The following is a 26,050-nucleotide window of genomic DNA, read 5'->3' as shown; positions in this document are numbered from 1 at the left end:
CACCCTCTCTTCAGAGCCACACCCTAATGGGAGATGTGGTCACAATGTGGTGATCACGGCATCGACTCTGGAGTTAAACTCCCCAGCTTCATCAGCTGTGTGACCTCAAGCCACTTATCTATGTGCCTCTATTCCTCATCTGAGAAATGGGAAAACAGGGCAGTTGTGAGGAGTGAGAAATACAGAAAGTACTTACAGTGTCTCTGGCACACAGTATACACTCTGTAAATTTAGCATTATTATTATCATCACCATCATCATCAGTATAATCATCATCAGCTCCTCTCACTAGAGCACTGTGAGACAGAGCAGATCCTGTCACTGTTCTGCTTCCAAACTTCTGTGGCTATGGAGGAGATCTATAGCATGCAAGGCCCTGCACAGCCTGCACTCCCCAGTCTGCTGCAGCAGCTCATTCCTCCCTCACTGAGGTGGAAGGTGGCTTTCTACATACTGCTTCCTGCACCTCACATGCTCCCCCTTAAGCCTCGCGAGAGAGCACTCTTCCACAGTGTGGCCAGTTCTCGGATGGCCTTGTGCCTGTACTCAGGGTTTGTTCTACTTGAAACAGCCTCTCCACGACTATGTGTATCAGTCAAGTGTCTCTGCTCTCTGAGGACGTCCTTGATTCCTTCCACCTTGGAAGAACACAGTGCTTTCTTGGCTGTGCTCTCATAACCCTCCATCAACCACTCACACCTTGGTGTTTACATAACCCCAGACTGCATATCGCTTATTCCTATTAACAATAATTATTATAGCTAATACCTATGGAGCAGTTCTTTGTGCCAGGCATTGTTATAAAAATATTACATGAATTAACTCACTTAATTCTCCTAATAACTCTAAGTAACAGGTTTCTGTTATTAACCTCATTTTACAGGTGAGAAAACTGAGGGACACAGCAGTTAAATACATTGCTCAAGTTCACATGGTTAGTAAGTGGCAGAACCAGCATGTGAGTACACAGGCTGCCCGGTTCCAGAGTAGGGCTCTTAACCAGTCTGTGAACACTGCCTATTCTAGGACTTTGCTTATTCCCTTAAGTCTCCTACCGGACAATCTCTGCATCTTGCCTCCAGCTTCACAGAAGGATGAATGGTTCCTTCATTTGATGCCTCTCCCAACTGTGAACTCATGTGCTGATTTCCATCCCCCTCTCTCCTTTTCTCTAATGCACAGCTAATGTGTGTTCTTTATTCTCTCCAACACACACTTGTCTGGTGCCCTCTCTCCATCACTTATCATTTCACCTGGATCTTCCCCTCTTTCACCTGGCTCTTTACCTTGAAAACGTGTGCGTGTTAACTCTTTCCTGATACCTCTCTTTCACCCTGATGCTCCCTTCTGGCTGCAACCTTGTCTCACTCCCCTTACACTCAAGGTCAAGCCCTCCAAAGACTAGCCTCCACTTCTGGCCTTCATTTTCTCCTCCCTCTCCCATCCCCCAACATTTGCTTCTGGACACAGAGCAATCGGCCTATCCCACAACCACCCCAAGTTCAAAAGTGGACTCCTATTGGTTTTGCCCGCACACTTTCATTCATTATCTTCCTGGATTCTCTGCAGTATTTACCTGAGAGTACCCTGCACACAGTGGGCACTAACATCTTTGTTGAACCGACAATAACCAGTCCTCCTTCTCCTGAGAGTATCTCTCTACCTGGCTACCCTTCAGGGCCAACACTGTCATCCACCTATCCGAAATCCCTTTCCGCATATTCTCTATTAATGGAAGCCTGAATTTGTTTGGGGAGGCAATGTGCCCACTTAAAACAAGAAAAAAGAAACTTGTGTTTACAGATATTCTAGACATGAGATAGACATTCATATCCAGGGAATCTTGTTAAAGAGGCAAACTCAGATGGCCTGGGCATTTCTGCCACTTGTCATTTGGTCTTTACCTTTTCTTCCTTGTATGGCAGAATTGAGAGTGAGAATAAACAAGGATTCCGTCCATACCTGGTTTTCCCTTCCCGACATCCCTGGCTCTCCCTTACCTCTCTGAACATGGCAGGCTCCCTTTTCCTTGGCTGCTTCTAAAATATTCATGTTCCTCGTGGTCTTCTGTATTCTTTCCTTCTCATTCCTTTTGAATAATCTCTTCTACTACCAAAGGGTTAACTGCAACCTATTTGTGATGGCTTCCAAATAACTCTTGAGTGCAGGTCTCTTTCTTGAGCTCTAGATCTACATTTTCAATCACTTCCATGGTTCCTATAGTGCCTTACTAACACTATGTTCCAAGTGCGGTTTACCATATTCCACCCTGCTCAAGAGAATGCCACCATCATCCACCTAGATGTCCAAGGCGGAAATCAAGGGGCCATCCTGACTCCTACTTAACCCCAACCCCACAGCCCATGAATCAAATTTTTCTTAATCAGTCTTCTTAATGTTCTTTGATTCTGACTCCTCCTGGGCATTTTCCCTGTTACTATCTTAACTGAGACTTCATCATCTCTTGCATATATTACTGCTTCAGCCTCCTAATGTGTCTGCCACACTGGGGTATGTATTGCTAAAGAGATCTCTCTATAATACAAATCTGCCTATACCACTCTCCTTTAAAATCCTGCAGTGGCTTCCCACTGCTTAGGGAGGAACTCAAGTCTTTAGTAAGGTGTATAACCTTTCATGATCTGGACTCAACTCATTTGTCCTCACTGCCCACCCCCAACAGGGCTGCAGCCATATAAGATGACTTAGTTCCCAGAAGCCACGGCACTCCCCTGCCTCGCCTCCTGCCTTTATGTTCACTCCAGAGCCTGACATGTCACTGCCCTCTCTCCTTGGGTAGGTGCTCCTTGTCCTTCAAGTCACAGCTCAGGCATCACTTCCTTCTAGGAATCCACCCTTACTCTTCCCAAGTCAGGGTTCAGTGCCTCTCCTTTGTGCCTTGGGCCTGCTCCTATTGTGACACTTACTGACTATACTGAAATCATCAGTTTAAATTTCTTTTCTCTCCACTATACTATCAGCTCTTTGAGGAAATATTCTCTCTGCATTTATCTGTAAATCACAGAACCTAGCACAGTACCTAGCACATGGACAGACTTAAAAGTTGAAAGTTTAATAAATGTACATATGAGTTTGTCTACCATATTCTTGGATAAGCTTTCTTGAGGGCAGAAATAATTCTTATTTTTAGTCCTTACATGTTAAGTCAATGCTTAATAAATGTTTTCTTCTCCCTCCCTTTTAGCAGTGAATATTAAATGAATGTTCGTTATTCAGATAAAACAAGATGAAAAACTAGGACAGTGATCAATTTAGCACCCAAATATTTCCATGAGAGATCTTTTTCTTCCTTCCTCCCGCCTCCCTCTCTCCCTTCCTCCCCCTTTCCTTTCTCTTTTCCTTTCTTTTCCTTTCCTTTCCTGTTTTAGGTTCATTTAACACAAATTCCTCTCCGTTTCTTCAAATAGGTTTTAATTTTGAATATTTTAAAGAATATGATTATAAATGCAGCTCATATCTATTACAGAATATTGGGTAAACACAGAAAATCACAAAGAAAATAAAAGTAGCCAGCAGTCTTGCCACCAAGACACCCACAGTTCTTCCCTTCAAGTACCTTCTTTTAATCTGTTTCTGTGATGCTCACACAGCCTTTGCTCTCTATCTGCTCACTGCTTCTAGAATGGCACAAGAGGCTGAGATAAGCCTTGACACTCTGGGGCAAACCTATCATGCATTCTGTTAGAATGCAACACAGCATTAGTCACAAAATGAAATAAGAAGACCCTGTATAGCAGCTGCTATCAACAGAGAAGACTGCAGTCTGAGACTGGGAGTCGGAGTGAGCTGCTTTTCACCTTCAAACCCTTCATTGGTACATCTACGACACTGCAGTCCGCAAAGTAACCTTACCTTTATGTGAAAACGTAATTCTGGATTTTCACTTATATGTTAGATGAGACTCGGTCCACCCTGGCAAAGACTTCTTGTAAAGTGGTGTATTAAGTTCCCAAGAGTAACTCTTAATCTTATTTTAATACTCTTTCAAGTCCTATGATTTTGAAAATAGGGAGAAATTTTTCAAATTTTTGGCTTTAGGATATATTTCGAATCTTAGACAACTGGCAGGCTGCCTCAAAGCTCACCACTGTGCTGATGTCTCAGTACTAAACATACCCTCTTTTCTCTGCATCAAGGATAAACCCATGATTCCTAGGTTCAGCCCAAGTGAAAGAAATCCAGGAAGGATGAAGCATTATTGTGATTATTAGCAATCCACAGGAAAGTTATGTGCCCTTTGCCTAGTGCTAATACTGCTAAGTCTCCTCGGAATTCCAGGCTCTCTCCTGCCCGGGCTTGTTGTTTCACCTTAGAGAGCCTCACTCAGGGGAGTTGTCATCGGAATACTCAAGAAAAAGACCCAGCAGGCCTCTCCCCCATACACACAATTTCAATTCACCTTATCAGAAGGCAGGCAGAGGGGTCTGGGAACAATGATGGCTTAAAACACCTATGAACCAATCTATCTATGTGGAGGCAGCAGGGGCTGAGAGAGGCCTAGGAACACGGAATGGCATGGCCACCTGTGACTCAGATCAATAGTTTTCTGTTTGGGCTTTTGAGGGCAGGGCAGGGGGACTTTTGAGATGCAGGTTTTAGAGACAATAATTTAAAATATTCTGATACCTGGAACACTTATAGTTTCAGCATCTCAAGAACTTAACAGTAATGGAGAATTTGGACCCAGGTACCCAAATTTCCTATCCTCCCACAACTTTGGGAAGCTTAAGACACTTAGGAAAGCTTTTTGTTTGAATGACAAGAAAAGCACCCCTGCTGACCTAGCAAAAGCCCACTTCTCTGTAGAAAATAAGAAATAGATATCTCCTTTGGGCAGATTCAATCCTGCAAATAAAAGGTGCTTTTTTGTCAGCATGTTCAGGGCTTGGCAGATGAGTGTGGGCTGGAAAACGGCCCTCATTTTCCCTTCAGCTGGGCACCTTTGTAAAACCACACATAGCTGTGCTGCACCCTCTTGGCACAGACTCCGTCCACAGTCAAATTGGATGCGTCTATCAGTAGGAAGGGAGTGGTGGAGGTTCCAAGTGCCCCCGATTCATCTCAATGCCAGAAAAGCCATGGAGGACTGTATTATTCCTTCATTTAACAAACACCTGTGCAAGTGCAGGCTCTATGCTCAGTGCTAGAAGAAAGACATGGCCAAAACCTCAAGCGCTGGCAGTCTAGGGAAAGGCCCACCCTCAACGATTGCAAGACCTGGGCAAGAGAACAAATGGAGGCTCACATACCAGAGACTGTGAGGTTTCTCCTCATTCACTGTCCTAAACGAGGTACCTGCTGCCCACAGGTACCTCTGCTCCCAGCAGCATCACTGTTTTCAGACCTTACCTTAGCTTTGGATTTACATGTCCAACTGATATCTTCCTTTGCATTTCTCATGAGTATATAAGACATAATAGGTCTTAAAAGGAAATCAAACACCTCTGTTCCTGCCCCTTCTGACTTTCCCTTCTCATTCAAAGTCACTCCATTCCCCATTTTACTCATAAGTAAACTAGGAGTCACCTTTGATTTCTCTCTCTCCCCCCTCCCCATGCTCTTCCCCAAGTCCTGGTGATTTCTCACAATCACCTTCTCCTTTCCATACTTAATGCTACCCGCCAGCTCCAATACCAGCATTGCTTACCTAGACTAATTCAACAGCCTCCTAATTGGTCTCCCTGCTTCCATTCTCCACAAGGCAAGAAGGACCACAAAAGGAAATCTGTCAGAACAGTCCCTTGTGTAAAACTCTTTAATACTTTCCCATTGCATTTAGATCATATTCCAAAATCATAAACAAACAAACATGGTAATCAACCGGAAGGGAGAAGATATTTGCAAACGACACATCTGACAAGGGGCTACTATGCAAAATATATAAAGAACTCATACAACTCAACAATAAAACAAGCAATCCTATTTAAAAATGGGCAGAGGACCTGAACACTTTTCCCAAGCCGATAGATATGTGAAAAGATGCTCAGCTTCACTAACTATACAGGAAATGAAAATCAAAAACCACAATGAGGTATCATCTCACACCTTTTAGAATGGCTATTATAAATAAGACAAGAAATAAGTGTTGGAGAGGTTGTGGAGAAAAGAAACCCTCATACACTGCTGGTGTGACTGCAAACTGGTGCAACCACTATGGAAAATGGTATAGAGGATCCTCAAAAAATGAAAACTAGAGCTACCATATGATGCAGCAATCCCTCTCCTAAATATCTACCCCCCAAAATTTAAAAACATATATTTGTAAAGATATATGTACCTTTATATTCATTGCAGCATTATTCACAGTAGCAAAGACATATAAACAACTTAAGGGTCCTTCAATGGATGGCTGGATAAAGATGTGGTACATATATACAGTGGAGTACTACTCAGCCATAAGAAAGGATGAAATATAGCCTTTTGTGACAACGTAGATGAACCTTGAGAGTATCATGCTAAGCAAAATAAGGCAGATGGAAAAGAATAAGAACCATACGATTTCACTTATATGTAGGATATAAAACAGAAAGCAACAAATAAAACACACTCATAGACACAGACAACAGTACGAAGGTTACCAGAGGGGAAGCGAGGTAGGGGAAAGATGAAGAGAGTAAAGAGGGTAAAATATATGGTGACAAGGGAGGTTAGACTTTAGGTGGTGAGCACACAATGCAATATACATACAGATGATGTATTATAGAACTGTATACTTGAAACTTATATAATGTATTAACCAACGCAACTTTAATAAATTTAATACCAAAAAATATATTCGAACTCCTTAGCTCAGCCAGTAAGCCCTTGCATGCTCTGCTTCATACCTTGTTCTTCAATGTCATCTCATGCTGTTCTTCCCTTTACTCACTAGGCTTCAGCTCCACTAGTCTGATTTCAATTCCTCAAACATACCAAGGTCTTTCTTGCTCAGAGATTCTGCAGATGCTACTTCTAGTCTGTGATGCTTCTTCCTGACCACCCTCTCAAAGCAGGTGCTTTATGAATTGAGTTCTCAACTGCTTGTGTATTTCCTTCCTAATCTTTATTGTAATTAGCAATGATTTCATTCTTCTCTCTCTCTCTTTCTCTCTCTCGCTCTCTCTCTCGCTCTCTCTCTCCCCCTCTCCCTCTACCTCTCTCTCCCCCGCCACCAGCCTTTGCTATAATATAAACTCCAGAAGGCAGGGGATTAATGTGTCTATTAGAAGCTAGAGATAAAATTGGTCACAAAAGCTCAGTGTCTGGCCCATAGCAGGTGCTCAAGATATATTTACCAAGTGACCAATTTTATAATTATATCAGAAATTCACTCCACTTATCCCTCTCCAGATTTTTGTTAATTAGGCTTTTTTGTTAATTAGGCTTCTTAAACAAACAAACAAAAAATCCTTGTTTATAAAATAAGCTCAAATTAGTGAAGGTATCATTACACTTTGAGGAAATTTAATTTAAATCTGGGCTCCAAAGATTATTTTCTTCAAGTATTCACGGGGACTATTATGTGGAATTCCATGGAAAATTAAAAAAAAAAATTTGATAGATGCAAATTCATTAATTAAAAAAATCATGGCAGTAACATAACAGAACTATATGCCTTATTTAGTGTGGAACATACTTAAATAAGATTATTATCGCTTTCTTACAACACATCTATTTAGTTCAAATTTCTGTTTCCTTTCCACTACAAATCTACTGTGTTTAAAATCTCAGAATGTATAGCCCAAAGCTTTTTCGATGCTAAGATCAACAGATGTGCACAATAATCTTGATTATATTTTGGAGTGTTACTAAGGGCATGAGAAATTTAGCAGATAATTTGAACTACACATTCTTTGTCTATTTTCTCTATCTCTGAATCTGCCACCATAATTTCTAAGCTATTAAATCTAAGGCAGGAAAAAAAGTATGCCATTAAGATGAGGAGTAGTTACAAGAACACCTTATTAAGCCATGTCCATTTCATTTACTCTTTTAGGATTAAATGATTTATTAATTTCCTGAAAAGGATAAATAATTAGGTTTTAAAAAACAAATATAGAGAAATAAGAAAACATTAAAATAGTAAAAAAAAAAAGAGAGATTTTAAAGTTTAACTCAAGAATTGTTTTACATAAACATTGCAATTCTTGTTTCCTGAAAATTCCTAGAATACACTGTCTTTTCATACTTTGCATGACACTTTTCACATTCCCCTCACTTCCCTAGAGAACGTCTATTCACCTATCAACCTGCTAAAGTGTTGCTTCCTCTCTAAATATCTTTGTTATTTCTTTCCTCTGGATTCCTATAGCATCTTGGAAATATATCTATTAAATATTGCAACAAAATACTACAAAGCACTATTGGTTTTTTTATTTGTATGTGTACCCCATCAAGAGCAAGTTAAAGCCTTGCTCACTCTTCTTTGTAATAGCAGCCCCTAGCACAGTGTCTGGTACGTAGTATGTATTGGCCAGACATTTATTGCAAAAATGAATGATTAAGTCATCTCTATTATTCCTTCTCCTAAGACCTATAAATTTGATGACCATATTTTATAACCCAAATATTGATAAACATGATGCCATAAAGAATTTCTGTATAATTTCTAGGTGCATAAAAGAGAAACATGCCACTTTTAATGTCAAGATTCTGAGATGTTTCAGTGGGCAGCTAGAGGCAATATTTGATATCTTGACTTAGAAAATGTGAGATCTCAAGTTGCCGTAGCCATGAAAGATGGAAATGATGATGACCTTAAGTCTGTGGGGCCGATAGCTAACTCTGGCTTCCTTCTCCATCACCACCCCCCATGCCTCAGCCTTTCTTCCATTGAAATGACAGACAGTAATAACTGACCTAATGATGACTTCACTAACCCTGAATTACAGATTAGTCTAGTTAAGGAGATAAAGACCTTAGAGCAACATTTTCCTGATGACACTATCAGAACTCCCTAGTTTGTATCAAATGAGGAAAAGACTGTCTTAGACTCATGAATAAAACCTGAAATACACATTTTCAGAGAACTTACTTTTTCTTTTCAGTCACACAAGGAGCTCCAAATGTGACCATCAAGTAAATCACTCAAAACTGACTTGGATAAGAACGTTCTAAAAATGGACACAATTTAATTGAAATTAACATACCAGCTATTTCATATTGGGAAGTCCAAGAAAACTTTGTGGTCTTTAAATTTTGTAAGTTGTTCAAACGTACATCAGAACATTGTTTGTAATTGAGAAGAAAGTTGTAAACATCCTAAAAAGTCCCAAACAGTTGGTTAAGTACAATATGGTACAGCCATAGAGGGTAAAGTGATGCAGAAGTATATTTAAAACATTCATTAGTACATGGAAAGAGCAGTTTATGGAGCTGACTATACAGTAAAATGCCATTTTTTAATGAAAATTATATATGCATATTTAATCATAGAAAAAGCCTGGAATAGTATATTTAGGAGTGTAAACAGTGGCATCTCAGTGAAATGCCCTTCTTTTTGCTTACTAGAATTTTCTAAAATTTCTAAAATGAACCTTTATTGCTTTTATTATTAGAAAGTGTAATTTGTTTGCTTTAGTCTATTTAGTTCTTTCCTTCTAATCTTTTTTCACATTATTAAAATACAAGGCTTATGAAACATTGCTTCTAAGTAAATGTCATCTAAGTTCCTCTCCTAATTATACAGAATTGATAGATGGTGTTAAAGTTAAAGCAGATTTCTGTATTCTGGGCTGTAAAATGTGAATGAGAGGGGAAACCTCCAGCATTTCCACGACTGTTAGGAAAACTTACTGACTTCATATACCATCAAAGTTGCAACATCACTTCCCTAGACTGTGTACATCATAAGAGTTTTAGACTGAAATATTTTCTAAAGCCTAAAACATTCATTAATGTGCAACAATGAAATATGTTATGACATGCATATCACTGTTTCCACGAGCAAACATTCCATGTTTCCCAAGCACCATCTATCATTAACAAACACTTACTGAATTCTTTCTACAGATAAGAATTGGTATTAGGAAAGATATGTAAACCATTGTCCCTTTCTTTCAGGAAATCTGCCATAAAGATATGGGATTATTTCAAATATTATATATATTTTTTCAGGTTTCTATTTAGTCAAGTTACTAGTTTTCTGATAAATAATTTTACAAGTGTTATCTCTTCTAATCCTTACTACTTTTGAGGTAGGAATTACTTCCATTTAACAGGGAAAAAGACAAAGGCACACAAAGATTAAGTAATTTGCCTAAAATCACAAAGCTGAGAAGTGGGAAGGCTAGGTCTAGAACACAGTTTGTACAAGTCTGCAGAGGCTGTGCTTTTAACCATTATATTAGATTATCTCCCCTCCCCAAAACAAACCTGAATGGCAAAATTAAGGGCTACAGGCAGAAAGTAAGTACAGAGACTCAGGGGAAAGCAATACTACCTAGAGCAGGGAGAAGCAGAGGAGGCTCTGTGGAGTGAGCAGCACTTGATTGGAGTCTCGAAAGAAAGAAATGAAGTATCAGGAGGGAGAAGTAGTTCCAGAAGGCATTCTTCCCTCCTGGGTACAAATATGGCTTGGATGTCCCTGAGTCCTTTTCTATAAAGGATTGAGATAGACTGACCAACCCACAAGAATGAACTTGGCAATATTTTATGTTTAGAATGAAATCTGAACAACTCAAAGTGAGGAAAGCATTCTTTCTTTCTTATCATTACCAGTGCTCTCCTTTCCTGCTGTTCAGCAAATTTTAAAAAGGAGTAAAAAAGAAAAAAAAAATCTCTCCCTAAGTAAAACCAAAGAGGACAATGAACTACTTAAAAAAAAAAAAAATTCACAGCACTCACTGAAGAGGAAAATGTCTCTGGGTTAAGAAACTGGGCCAAACTAACAGAAATAACTGTGTCATAGGCGTGGAATTCAATTTCAATTTATAAGTAGAAAAAAGCCATTAAGAGAAAAAGGTGACAAGGGAATAAAATGAACCAGATGAATTCATGAAGGAAGTGAATCAGTAAGTCTTTGGCTTTAACAGTTTACTCATGTCTGGAGTAAAAACATTTATTTATGAATTTTTCCCCTCACAATAATGCCAAAAAAAAAAAGGAAAGAAAAATTTTTTTTGGCTTTGGTTTTTTCCCAAACCACAATCATATATATGTAAAGGGATATTTCTTGTGAAATGCTTAATAACAATTTCCCAATAAGAAGGTAAGAAAGATGACTCTAGTTCTTCTTTATCCTCAAGGATCTAAAAAAAAAAGACAAAAAAAAAAACCCATTCTTTCTTCAGCTATCTCATTGTCTCCAATTCTGCTCACCCTTTTCTCTTTTAAACTTACTCTAATTGAGCTTCTACCTCTCTGCTCCAAAGAAATGACTCTCACTAAGGTTACCTGTGACTTACATGTTACTAAATCTAATGGTTAATGATCAGTCCTCATCTAACTTGCCAGCTGCAATTGCCACACCTGATGACTCCAACCTCTTTCGTACATTTTCTTCACAGAGTTTCTAGGATACCAAACTCTCTTGGTTTTCCTACCTCCCTGGTTCTGTTTCTCAGTGTCGTTTTCCCTGACTTCTTAATGTTAGAGAGTGCCCCAAGGTTCAGTTCTTACTCTTCTAGACACAGAGTCACATGACCCTCAGTGATCTCATGTATTCTCTTGACTTTAAATATCATCCAAAGGCAACCAGCTCCCAATTATATGTATATTTCCAGCCCAATCCTCTTTCCTGAACTCCAGAATGGGATATCCAATTGCTTATTTGACATCTTCACTTGATGTCTAATAAGGATCATTTAACATATCCCAAACTGAGCTCCTAATGCTCTCCACCCATCTTCACACAACCAGCCAAAAAAAAAAAATCTTACTTCACTCACAGATTTCTACATCTCAGATGATGGCAACTCCATCTTTCCAGTTGCTCAGGCCTAAAATCTTGGAATTATCCCTTTTTCTCACTCTCTTTCATGCCCACCCTAAATCTGTCAGCAAAATTAGTTGGCTCTACCCTCAATATATATTTAGAATTCAACCACTTCTCCCCACTCCCCTCCTGCTACCGCCCTCATCCAAACCACCATCATCTCTTACTTGGATTGCTGGAAATCTTCCTAATTGGTCCTCCTGCTTCCACCCCTCCCACTCACAGTTTGTTGTCAACACAGCAAGAGTGTTTTTTGTAAAACCTAAGACAGATATTGCCACTTCTGTGATCAAATTTCTGCTATGGCTCTCCATCTCTCATAACCAAAGCCAACATCTTTCAATGGCACACAAGACTCTATGCCATCTGTGTTTGCAACAATTCCCACTCCTGCCCACCTCTCTAAGGCCTCTCCAACTACTTTTCCCTTCAACAAGTCTGCTCCAGCCACTCTGACCTCCTTGCGGTTCCTCACACTATATATGCATAATTTACTTTTCTATTCTGTTTATTGTCATCCCTCCCTCTATCTCCTTAGAATGTAAGCAGAATGTGCCCTCTACAAGGGCGGGAGTTTTTATTTTGTATACTCCTAAGAGACTAGCCAGTGTGAGGCCCATAATAAGTGCTCAAATTAAAACTGCTTAATGAATGAATTTCTAGTCTCTTAGCAAACCATAAAGAGCCCAGCCATGTGACTGGATTTGTTCCACTAAGAATCTTACTACATTCCTTTCTCTTAAAAATAGTTTGTGCCATTTGTTCATCCATCTACTGATCCATTAATCATCCACTTGAAATAAATTTGAGCAACTATAATATGCTTTGCACAGGCATTAGGGACAGAAGTAAACGGTGGAGGCTTTGTTTTTGTACAGGGCAAAAAGACAAATCATACAAAAACAATTCAGCTTGTTGACCGCCCTTTATAGTATAAAGCCCTGGGTATAACAGGATCACAGAAGAAAGCCATTTAACTGACTAGGGCCAGAGAAACAGGGGCCATTAAGAAAGGCTCTGCAAAAGATATACTCCTTGGGTGGAGTTAGTTGAGGAAAGAATGTTGGTAGGAACTCTAAAAGACGAAGAGAGGAAGAGCCATTCTAAGCAGAGGACACAGCTTCTCAAAGCACAGCCAGTACACAGGAACATGAAGCATTGGGTAACCTCAGGCAACTCAGTATGGCTGGAGCCCTGGAATTCACGGGACTTGTGGAGGTCATGCTGTAGATGATGACCCGTAACACCACCCGTAAATCACACTGCATACTTCAATTTAATCCTGAAGTTAAGGGGTAGCTATCAATGTTGCATTTCAGGTTCAATGTTGCATTTCAGGTTCACATCCTGAAGTTAAGGGGTAGCTATCAATGTTGCATTTCAGGTTCACATGTTAGAAACATCTGATAGCAAGTAACACATTAAAATGGAGCCTTGAGAAAGACTATAGATAGGTACAGAATTTTAATTCAGAGTTAGAAAACTGGCATAAATTGGTAAGATAGAGAGTCCAGGAATTGTATTTCTTGACTTAAAGTAATTTGGCAAAGTAACTTATCATTATTATTATTTAACATTTTTTTAGAAGAGCTAAAGAAAGAAAAATTAAGGGAAAGCACTCAAAATTCTTAAACACATCCTGATTCAACTCCGAATGCCAAATGAAGTGAACAAAGAGTAAACAAAAGTTCACGAAGAAAACTATCAGTCAGTCACTCTTTACTCAACGGGGAGCTCACGATGATAATCCAAGAGAGGGTTCACGTGCCAACAGAAATATCTGATCCATCCATCGTCTGCCTACTCCCATTCCCTCCTGAATATCTCATATTTTTCTTTCCCAAAGATACAACACTCAATAGTTAGTTGTCACTTTGGAGTTCCGGCAATCCTCCTGGCAATGCGACAGTAAAGTCACTCTTTGTCCTTCAAGCAAGGGGGAGGGATTGCCTGAATTACAGGAAGGTTACTTCAACCAACCATTTTACTTTGCAAGGGCACAAAAGATCTTTCTCAATTGTCTTCTTTCACAACTTGCCTTGCTAGCCAAGCCTTAGGTGTTAGTTTGGTTTGGAAGACCATTTTAGGCAAATGGAAAAGAATCAGAATATCCCAGGCATTGATACAGAACTGAACTTTCACAGGTAAATAAAACAAGAGTCTTGGTTCTCCAGTTTCAGTCATAACGCCTTAGAATTTGTTAATGAGTGATTTTCATATCTCCTCAAGTATTTATTCCAGAAGTTAAAAAAGGAGAAACAGCAGCACTTGGAATTTGGAAAGTTCTTGCAAAATCAAAGCATAAAATATTCTTGCCAATACCACGTGTGTGTGCACATGCGGGCCTGCACACACACGTGCATGTACATTTGGTGGTACATGCACAAGACTTGAGTATTTGTTATCTGCCTAATCTCTCTGTTATAAAATTATTTTTTCAAATAAGCCATGTATAGAAATAAAAGCCACTTCTGAAGTAGCTTTAAAATATTTATTGAACTTCCAAAAATGATACTAACCTTTTAGAACTGTGGCATTTGATGGTTTGTTTCAAAATGTCTAACGCGGAGACACGACACAATGAAAACTTGAAACCTAAATACTTATAAAGTGGGGTTTTCCTTTTGGGGTCTTTTCACTCAATGGTTAACTGATTTTCTACAAGTAAAGTTAAAACAATAGTAGTTTCTCAAAGATTGCCCAATTGCTCTGAATTTAAATCTTTACCCTCTGGGGAGAGCTTCATGTAGACAAAGAAGGCAAGCTTGTTATTACTTAGATAATAAAAGATTTTGGATTATTCTTTAAATCCTGTTACTTTCCTCCTATAAAGTGATACATTTTTAACTCACAGGTGATTTTTTTTTGGGGGGGGAAGGAGCAGAGAAATGGTTCTTGCTTTTGTTTCTCTAAGAATGACAATCTAAGGACAACCAAGAACACTGTATGCCTCAAATGTAACAAAGTATATATAAATATGCATATACATTTTAAAAAAGAAAATAAATAACAATCTGAAATTTGTGGGTTTGAAATTTCTTATTCAAATAGCAAATCAGTTTAAAAATATGGAAAGCCTGATTTCCTTCTATACCACTTTAATAGTTTTAATCTATTGCTAAAGAAAACCCTCCTGATAGCTTCCTCTAATAATAATGTCTAAAGCCAAAATTTTTATAAATGTATTTGATTCAAAATAGATGCAGCAATACTAGCGAGCTGTAAAACTGGCTTTATCAAAAAAAAAAAAAAGTCTGTTCATAAGAAAAAGACAAAAAGGACCTAAATTCAAAAGGGGGAAAAAAAGTATTAGGGACTTAAGAAAATGTATTTGGCTTTCTCATATGTTAAATGGAAATAATCATAGCAACTACCTCATAGAGTTGTCACAAGGATTAAATGAACTCAGCATGCAAACTCAACATGAAAATTGTGCTAGGCCCATATTGACTGCTCAATAAATATTAACACTACTATTATTATTGGCAATGGCTCATGCTATTAAACTATCTCTTTTTTTCTTGATAGGGAAAGCAAATGGTCTTAAAGGGATCTCAATCTTGTGAAAATTTTGGCTGCCAAGCAACAATAGCCCTATTTCAAAGAGGATGTACATTGAAAAATCTGCTCAAGATTTCTGAAATCCAGAAGTAAGAAGAGGTAATTACAGAGGAATCAGTGTTTCTGATTTGTGAAGGGAAGGCTACCTAAAAAAGAAAGATAATGCTTGTTCATTTTCCAGAGAGCTGGACTTGAATTAAATGGTGGAAATTACATAGGGAAATGTCTGTTCAGTATAAGACTCTCCAACATCTAAAATACTCACCTTATAAAAAGATAGGCTGCCTGGGAGGGTAGAATGTATAACGTTATGGAGTGTGAAAGCAGGAGTTTCATCAGTCAAGGATGATAAAAAAAAGATTCCATAGTAGGTCCACACTAGATGACAACCATGACAACCACTAAAACCACAATAACAGTGTTAGTTAACACTTCTATAAAAATTGCCCAGCACTGCTGTAAGGATTTACATATAGTGACCCATTAAATCCTTAACAGCCACCTGGCTCCACAGTCTGTGTTCTTAACCACTACAATACACTGCCTGCCTCCGTTCTGGAATCCTGAGCAAGTTACTTAACCTCTTTGTGCCTCCATTCTCTCATTACCAAATGAGGGGAATAACAGTACTTATATCGTGCTAAAGATTAAATGAAATAATACATCCGTTTAGCACCTAGAACAGTCCCTGACACAGAACAAGTATTTTATATATAATTTTTTAAATATAAAGGTCATTTTGACTTTTAAGAAATTTTTTTGCTTGGATGGCAAGTTATGGAAGGCATAAAAAACTATCTTGGCTATAGTAAGCAAACTGACTCAAAAAAAATTTTTTTAATCAAAGAAGTGGAACTCAAGGCCTGCTGATTTAAGATTGATTTTCTAATAAAATTACCTATGAAAAACAATGGGGAAACTGCTAACGCAAGAGTTCTGCAGTGAGATCAGATTCTCTGTATACTTGTCAGGACTGATTGTAATGTTAAGACCTTGAAAAAATGGCCTAGACCATAATGCACTGCTGACTTCTCTAACCATTCCCAAGGCCTTGGGTGATCAGTCAGCTACACTTACAGCAGAATCCTTCATTGCTTCACACAATGGACTTTATCTCATACCTACGTAACCAGTTCCCAAACTTAGGTCAATCCAATTCACTTCTTTTGCACCTGCCATCCAACTGTAATCCCATTGTGGCTTAATAAACTTTCTACTCACTCTTAAGTCACTCCTTTACAGTCTCATAGAAATAATATTAAAACTTTATTTCACCTAAGCTTCCAAATCTACTCTTGCCCTACCCTAAAATAGTCTAGATTCTTCAATAATTGGAAAATAGTAGCAATCAGATACAAATTCTTTTTACTTTTCATATATCTTCCTCGCCGCCCCTAAACTCCTGCAAATCAATTCAACATTTACTGGTGTCTTTTGCTATTTTACTCTCCTCGTTTAAAACAAAACAAAACAAAACAAAACAAAACAAAACACCATCCAGACCTCATTTCCAAAACAACTTTCTTCTATTCTCTGATGCTACCCAGGAAATGTAGGTAACATCATCTCTGGTTTGTTGTTCTGGCAATTATTCCCATCTCCCATCTCTCTCGATCTTCAAACTTTTTCTATTCATCTATGAACATGCCCATGAGAAAAAAAATTCTCAGTCCTGTTTCCTTTATAAGCCTTGGCCCTTTCCCAATTTCACTGCTAAATATCTAAGAGTGGTCTCTCACTGTAGGCATGGAACTGGCTAAACTAATAAATGGGAATCACTAGAAGGCAACCTGATACAGGTTATCCTTGATTATAATCGACTTTTTAAGTACACTTAAAGGTTTGGACATCCAGCAGCCGCAGATTTGGTGACCATTAATTCTTTTTTCAATTTACATTGTGTTTTTTAACAAACATAATAAAGGAAACTATGCCACAGAGTTTTGTTATACACGACAAACTGTAACTAAATGTTGATATGTGCTTTGGTACTTCTAGCACAGTTTATAGATTAGCACATTAATACTCTAAAAAATGTTTTTTGAAGGACAAATTCACACGAGCTGTCCTTACATTCTACAGAGTACTAACTGAAGTTATGAATAACCATATAATGTAAATTGTCTGTATAAACTTAGAGACTTATCTGATTTAAAATTTACCGCCTATGTAGAAAAATAAGCTTCTAGAAATAAAGGCTTCTCTGTAACTTCAAGGAAAATGATCTGGCAAAAGGACCTAAAATAGGACAAAACATGATGTATTTAATAAGCAAGCAAGCCAGTGAAGGTGGAGCACAAAAAACAAGGGGAGGGAGAGGCAAGGGCCAGATGCTATAGGGCCTCCTGGGCCAGAATTGATACGTTTTGGTTTACTTTAAGAACAGGAAGCAAATGAAAAGCTTTAAAGCTGGGAAGTGGAAGGATTGGATCTTCAATTTAAAAAGGATTACTCTAGTTGCTGTATGGAGAATGAATGGGTAGCCATCTAGAGCAAGTGTGAAGGGGCAAATGAGAATTAGAAGGCTGCTTCAGAAGCCCAAGAAGGAAATGATAGTAGCCTGGTTCAGAGTGGCAGAAGAGATGAAAGTAAGAAGATAGATTCTGAAAGATAAAATCAATAACACTTGGGGCATGATTAGATATGGGGGAAAGGAAGGGAGATGTAAATAACATGTTGGCTTTCTGAATTTCTATACATATATACATGGAAATGTGGAGTAACACATCTTGTACAACATATACAGAATTCCTCACAGAAATTACCTACAGGAAGGGAAGATGAATTTTACATAGTAAAAGGCAGACTTTCATTTTTTTTTTTACTGTATAGATAACTTAATGGTTAAGTACTTTTATAATCAGCAGGTATACATTATTTCATAAATTCACATGCAATAAAAAGAAATAGCATTTGCCTGGCTGATAAGGATAGAAATGACGTTGTAAGGAGAAGGAACAATCTATCCAAAGGTACAAACACATGAAAAAAAAAAAAATACATGGCATATTTAAAGAATATCAAGTAGTCTAGTGTTTGTAGAGTAAGGACGGATGTGTATTGGGAGAGGATGAGCAGAGGATTAAAGCCATAGCAAACATGGCCAGTTCATGAAAGAACTTAATACATGCCAGGCTAAAGAAAGCATTCCCTGCACTGTAGGAAATGGGGAAGCATAAGAAGTTTTTAAGCTGAAGAGTGAAAAATCCAGTTTGTATTTTAGAAAGATTGCTTTAAAGGCAGTGTGAAGACTGGGCCAAAGGGGATGTAAGAAAATAGGCTGGGAGATCACTTAGGCCAGAACTTAAGCTAAATCAGGGGCAAGAAACATACAGAAAGGGAGAGACTTGAGATTCATTTCAGTAGACAGGACTTGGTGATTAAGCTGATGTGACAGGGAAAAGGAAAAGTCAAATATGCTTCCCATGGTTTCTAGTTTAGGAAATTAGATAGTGATGACATCAATTTAAGTAATTCAAGAACAGGTTCAACGAAAAGACAATAAAGTTTGCTTTAGAGATGCTGAAAGTAATCTAGAAGCAGGTCAAGGTGCTCAACAGGAAGTTGGATATGCAGGTTTGAATTTGAGGAACAAGGTCTGGACTAGGGTACACGAACGTTGTTACCTGAAAGAGAATTTTAAGCCTCTGCACACGATCTTACCCTCCATATAATTTCACTGAATTCTTGAGGCAACTGTTGTAAGTTGACCAGTTCCATTTATTCTCATAATTGTAAAAATTCCACATAATTGTTAAAGTCTCTGTAGGCAATAACTTAAAAAAGCCAGAGTTTTTTTCTTGGTCTCTCTTTTAGTCTTTTTTCCCCCTTTGTCTGTCTATCTAGACAATATAAGAACTATAATATAAAAAAAAGTTATTAAATATTTTCATATTGTCTTAATTGTAAAAGGCAAAGAAAAAAACATTTCACAATTCTACCTTTAACAAAACCTAAGTCAAACAGCGATTTACCTATGTGGTTCTCCACTGATTCTCTTTTGCAAGTCACTGACCCTTACTTAATTAACTGACATCCCCAAGGCAGTCAACTCCAGCTGTCGCTTTAACCATAGAGGTTAAATTCCACAGTCCTGTTGTTGCTCAGTCAGAAATCCGAGTCATCACTGTACCTTCATCTAACCAATGATGCCCTAGTTTGGTGGAAGGTGGAGAGGAAGGATCTGTTGGCAAGGAAACAGCTGCTTCCTTCCTGAGCCAAGGAAAACCAGGAAGGTGACAGATGGGCAGAGCAAAAAAGCAGCCAAAAGTTGCTCTGGCTTCTTGTTGGCAAGGATTTTTACTGAGGCACAATCGGATATTTTTAAAGCATATTTCTGAGAGTTTTATCTGTCTGGATGCTCTGCTGAAGTTCAACAGGGCTTCCCACGCATTTTCTACAGTTGAAATTTTTAAGTTTGCAGTGGTACAAAAACCTGCTTTCAGCCTATGTGCAGTGGGCTAATACTGCAAGGCACTGTCCCATTTCACTTTAGGATTACACACAAGAGAATACACTTTCTGGTAAAAAAAAAAAATTCATTTTCTGTATAGTGGTTACATTTGTACGACTTATTAGCATTACTATTAAATTTCATTTGAAAATTGTTTTCTTAAATATTTTTACTTTTATATGGTTAATTTTAAAAGATCTGTTGCAAAAGTTTATATTTTGTTCTTTTATCATTCCTCCTCCTACCCATTTCTGAAACCCAGAAAATCAAATATCCAAGGATTCCTGGATAAAATAGACAACCACTGGATTGATATAACTAACATTTTAAAAATAGCTGTAAATAGGTAAGTTATTGTTCTTCAAATAGAAATTAGCAAACACTAAAAATAACATTAAAAATTAGTGTGGGCATGAAGTATGGAATTTTAAAACAGTTTACTATACTGATTAAGTCAACATTTATATTTGCATCAGAACTTAATAATCCCATAAATAAATAGAGCTCTCAATTATTTTTAAAAAATCAAGGGATAACATATGTATTTAGACATATTAGCAGCGTAAAGATGTATGCTTCAACACACTTAGGGAAAACGTCTGAAAATACTACTACACTGAATTCAAGGGCATCCGCAGGAACCTGACATAAAAGTTCTCTAGAATAACATTTCAGGAAATTCCAAAAAAGGAAAAGGGTCAAATAGGAAATAGCCTCAAATTAATCGACAAAGTTCGGTGCTTGCTCTAACTTGATTTTTCTCTCCATTGCAAAAACAAAAACAAAAAACCGAGTCTCGGGATGGGTAGGTGAATCACTTAGACGAAAGTTCATCTACTGGAATAAATGGAGAGGCCGCCTGGGCAGGTGACACCGGAGAGTCGGTGGTAGTGCTGACTTTCGCTGGTGAGTTACAAGAAGATCCGGCACTGCTGCTGTTTCCATCAAGGGTATCGGAAGATACACACACACCAGGATCTGACAGCTGTGCAACGTCAGAAGAAAGCATGTTGGTGATGCCCTGGAAAAATCTCTTTGGCTGATAATCAGTTTCCATTTCACATTTTCTTTTCAATGGTCCAAGAACACTTGGTCTAATGCAATTAATGGGACTCTGGCTTCTCCGAGTAGTAAATCGGGTCGTTGGGCTGGGAATAGGACTTGGAGGCAATCCATTGCTACTCACAAAACTTTGCAAGGATGGTGAAAAACACTGCTTCCCAATTCCCCGGGTGGGAGACGGTGCTGGTGACACCGGAATGAAATCGATGCGCTTCGGGGAGGCGGATTTCTCCACATCGTTGTCACTCAGGCTAAAACTTTCCTCCCAGGAGTGGCTTATCTGCATTGCGTTCTGCACCTCGCGCTCGTGGACTGTCTCTCGGTTGATCAAGTCCATGCCCTCCTCCTGTTTGATCTGGTGCAAGCGGCTGCTGTGCATGCGGACAGGAGAGGCCGGTAGCAGCAGGCCATGGCGGTTCGGGAACGTTGTGCTGTTCCGCCTGGCGCTCGGGGCCTCGGCCTGGAACACCGGCGAAGTGTCACTGAGGCCGTGGATCAGGGGGGCGCTGTTAGACCTCCTGAGGCCCCCGCCGCCGCCGCTGCCGCCACCCTCCGCCGGGCTCCCGCCCGTGCCCGGAGGCAGCTCCAGGTCTAGCTCCATCTTCTCCTGAGCCATGTCGGGGGGCAGGGAGGCGGGGGGCGGTGCGCAGTCAGAGACCTAGGACTCCCATTCCCCGCAAGCCAGGGCCGCCGCCGCCGCCGCCGCTGCCGCCGCCACCAAGAATCTGTCAGCGGGCTCCTCCTCTGCGCATGTGTGCCCCTTGGCGCAGGCGCCCTGCGACCTCTCTCGCGGCGCCCGCTTAGTGCGTAATAGCTGCGCCACAGCGCTAGGGGGAGGGGCGAGGAGTGGTTGGGCGGCTGGTCAGTAAGTTCCTTCCGCAAATAGCTATTGAGCGCATTAACGTTAATAAAGTTGCCATATGCAGGAGTACATATTAATAAAATAAGAGCTCTGAAAGAGAGGCCCCTGGTGATGTGGGGCTCTGTGATGGGGAGTAGTGCCTGGCCTAACCAGCGGCAGCTTCCTTAAGGGACAATCTGAGATCCGTAGGAGAAATGGGTGCAGTGTAGAACTGTCCAGGAAGTGGGAAGCTAGGGCTACCAGCCAGGTGGCAGGTGGGAACCAGGATGGGAGGGAAGGCTGGCGTGACATGAGGTGGTGGAGCAGGGCAGATTCTGGACTTTATTCTGAGAACAATGGAAACTCCGCAGGTTTTCAAGCATGGATATAATATAGCAACTGAAATGCTCGCTGGCTGCAGTCTGAAGAATAGATTGCTAGGGGATTAGAAACTACAAGAAAAAGCCTAGAAAAGAGGCAGTCCTCTACGCCAGAGAGGATGGAAATTTGCACTAAGGTGGTAGTGTGGGAGAAAAATGGAGAAAATGGTAAATTTAAGAACTATTTAGGTTAAAGGGGGGGAAAAAAACTTGTTTTATTTAGTCATATTTCCAGCAGAAGCATATGTGCTCAATAATGTTCGTTCAGTCTGAGGGATTAAATGAAGGGTAAAACAATAGGTCTTCATGCTTTAAAAATAAAAATATAATACTTTGCTCATGTAATTACAAATTTTGATATTAAAAATGGGTTTATATTTAGTTCTTCATGTCTTCAGATTTTTTCTGTATACCTACTCTGTGCCAGGCACTGTGCTAGGAATTAGACCCTAATATGAGGACATTTGATTTCTAGGCAGAATGAGAGATAAGTAAATAGGCTATTTCAGATAGTAAAAAAATGAAATAGGGTATGATAGAGCACTAATGGTAGAGAGGAGGAGGCAATGACAGCTGAGATCTAAATGACAAGAAAAAGCAAGTCATGTTGACATTTGGGGGATGAATATTTCTAAGCACAGAGAACAGCCAAGTGCTAAGGTACAAGGCAGACATGGGTTTCCTGAGCTGGAAGAGAAAAAAGGGACCATGTACCTGAAGCATAAGGGGGAGAGTGGTAGGATGGGTTAAAGGGGTTTGGATCTCATTATAAGTATGATGAAAAAGCCACTAGGGAGTTTTTAAAAGGAGAATGATATCTGGTTTGGGTTTTAAATCACATTGGTTCTGGAAAACAGGCTGGAAGAGGGCAAATAGTGGAGGCAGAAAGATGGATTAGGAACATCTGGCAAAAGCACAGACGAGATTTTTAGACGAGGGTTGTAGCAGTGGCAATGGTGAGAAGTAGATGGATTCAGGATATGTGTTTGAAGAAGAACCAATAGGATTTGCACATAGATTATATTTGGATGGTAAAAGAAATAGATGATTCAAAGGCAACTCATGTCTTTTTTTTTTTTTTTTAACTTAAACAGGGTAGATGATGGTATCATTTACTGAGATAGGGAAGGAGTACATTTGGAGAAGTGGAAATTAAGAGTTCTGTTTTGGTTAATAAGAGTTAGAGGTAGCTATTAGATATCCATGTGGCTGTTGAACTGAAAGAAAGGATAGTGATTTTTGTTCATCTCCCTCTTTTTGCAGCTGAAGATCCAGAGGGGCTCAATGACATAATCAGCATCACACAGCTTGTTTAGTTCTGAACCAGTACGAGTGTCCAGGTCACTTGGTTCCTAGTCTATGCCTCTCTCCCCTGTATCTCACACATCTTTTAATTTGAATTCTCTTTAAAATACAGGTCCTGATAAGAAAATAATATTGATTAATCATGTCTATAATTACACAGGAACTGATTTAACTTTTCCAAGTGCCAGACACTTTTCAAAGTTCTTCTCGTGTAGTATCTCATTTAATCTTCACAACAACCCTATGAAGTAGGTGTTATTGTTCTCATTTTGCAGGTGAAACTGAGCCTCAGAGATTAATGTCCCCAGGATGACAGTAAGTAGCAGGACATGGATCCAGGGTCTGGGCGATGTTGCCAATGTTGCCTCCTCCAAGTGCCGTTTCCACTTCCAGATTGTTAGCAGCTTTTTGAAGGCAATGGTATTTGAGACAGGGTTTGAAGGATAGGTATGATACTAATACAGAGATGACATTTTATATAAAAGTAGTAGCATGATAATAAAATAGTGTGGCGAATACATGAAGTACATGGAGAAGAATAGTAAGAGGAAAAAAGTTGGAAATGGATGTTGGAATGAGAGAATTGGAGTTGTGAATGCCAGGCACAAGTGAGGCAACAGGGAACCACTGAAGGTTTTGACAAGAGGAATGACGCAGTGAGAGTTATGCTTTAGGATCTGCCAAGCAGATCAAGGATGGAACTAAATGGAAGAATGGAAGATGGAAAGATCCAACATTGCCTAAATACCTACTACCTGCCAGGCACTTTAAAAACTCCATAGACCCTCTTAATCCTCACTGCAATCCTATACATTAGATATTCTTATGCTCATTTTATAGGGGGACAACTGAGTTTAAAAAACTGCAAAAGGCACTATAGCTACACAGAAGAGCAAAGATCTGAACTAAGGTCTTACTTCAAAATCTGTATGCTTCTTGCAGCACTGCCTATAGAGTAGAGAAGAAGAATCTGAAGGCTAATTCTAAGATGAAGGTAGAGTCCAAACTAAAGTTAAGAATGGCAGGAAAGGAGAAAAATTTGAGAGACAAGAAGGTTAACAACAGAACCTGACTGCCTGGATGTACAGAGAATGAAGAGAGAGGAGGCAGCAAAAATGACTGAAGTTCAAGCTTGAATGGCGAAAGGAATGGTATGACTAAATAAAAAGAGAGAGAGAAGAGGAAGAGCTTCCAAAAGAAAAGCAATATTAAACAGAAAAGGCATTATAGTTTATTTTATAATATCCATAGCATATTTCTAATTTGCATATTACTGAATGATTTCTAATGTGGCTCAAATGTCCTAACATTGTTCATCTGTATCTGGATAAACACAATTATTATCTTTACTAATAAAGCACAGAAATGACAATAAGTCCACAAAATCAAACATCTCCGTCATTTGGTTCTTTGCTTCTTGCATGAACCCACAAATTAGAGATTTTCACTCACTTCCCTTTTACTACTCTTGTCCCTATAATCAATTTTCCATCCAGTGTACAAGGTCATCCTTAAAAAAAAAAACTTAGTCACTTCTTTGTTTAAAACCTTTCAGTGGATTCCCAGAGATACAGCTGGGGTCATGACAATGATCTGTAGAGCCCTGTCTGATCTGGGTCCCTGCTGTCTTTCTGACCCCATCTCTAACTACTCAATCCCTCATTGCCTCCTCTCCAACTGCAGAGGACTCCTTACTGTCCTTCAGCCTACCAGGCATACCCCACCTTCACTTAGCTTCTTCCACTGGATGTCCACACTGCTTTATCCCTTCAGGTCTCTTGACAAATGTCACTGACTGAGAGACCTTCCCTGACTTTCCTTATAAAAAGCAGTTCCCAACTCCAAGCCTACATAACACGCCTTTAACTTTTTATTTTTCTTCAGAGTACCACATGACATGTATGTATATATTTTCTTGCCTCTTATACTCAAGAAGGTCATCTCCATGACAGCAAGGCCTTTGGTGTATGCCTAGTAGCTAGAACAAGGCCTTGTACATAGCAGTCAGTAGCTGCTGAATCACTGTCTGAGTGAATAATTAATGAATGAACTAACACAGTTTTTTTTCCAAAAAAGAAGAAAACTCTATTATTTGAAAATCCAGCCTAACAGGCCTTCCTAGACTGATTCTAAGTGCTCCTTACATTGACAATTATTTTTCTTATATCAAGAATATTATTATTATAGTGCCCTCCAGACCATAGATATGTTACTCAAACTAACCGTTATGTGTACTAAGAAACTGAAGCCCTAACTTGCCATTCTTTTTCAACCATATGCTGATACACACTTGATAGAATTAAAATATTCAGTGCTGAGGATTCTGAGCAGTGTTTAATACATTGAGTTACTGCTTCCTCTTAAAGGAATAAAGAATAAATGAGAGAGAATAGTGGCCATAAAATGCAATTTAGCCTGATGAAAAAATAATACCAGAAGCAGGATCCAGGGGATATTCCAAGTCAATTCACCCTCTAGTTTCGAGCTGGACATAAATTAAATACCACACTTAG

General features: G+C 39.2%; 2 protein-coding genes and 1 long non-coding RNA gene across 8 annotated transcripts in view; 1 reads left to right on the top strand and 2 right to left on the bottom strand.

Moving 5' to 3' along the window:
* Window positions 1-26,050, bottom strand: part of PIP5K1B (phosphatidylinositol-4-phosphate 5-kinase type 1 beta) — a 281,846-nt gene that overhangs the window by 193,949 nt on the left and 61,847 nt on the right. The gene's annotated exons all lie outside the window — the stretch shown is intronic.
* PABIR1 (PP2A Aalpha (PPP2R1A) and B55A (PPP2R2A) interacting phosphatase regulator 1) lies at window positions 19,196-21,769 on the bottom strand. The gene has a single exon (XM_039836796.1). It carries the CDS (start codon window positions 21,625-21,627, stop codon window positions 20,764-20,766), a length of 864 nt encoding a protein of 287 aa, XP_039692730.1. The 5' UTR covers window positions 21,628-21,769; the 3' UTR covers window positions 19,196-20,763.
* Window positions 21,814-24,927, top strand: LOC120582072 (uncharacterized). The gene is made up of 2 exons (XR_005647454.1): window positions 21,814-23,852; window positions 24,480-24,927. It is a non-coding gene; the product is annotated as an uncharacterized LOC120582072 (long non-coding RNA).

Source organism: Pteropus medius, unplaced genomic scaffold, assembly GCF_902729225.1.
Source record: "Pteropus medius unplaced genomic scaffold, Ma_sr-lr_union100, whole genome shotgun sequence".
NCBI classification, from domain to species: domain Eukaryota; kingdom Metazoa; phylum Chordata; class Mammalia; order Chiroptera; family Pteropodidae; genus Pteropus; species Pteropus medius.
This window is presented reverse-complemented; position numbering and strand designations above follow the sequence as displayed.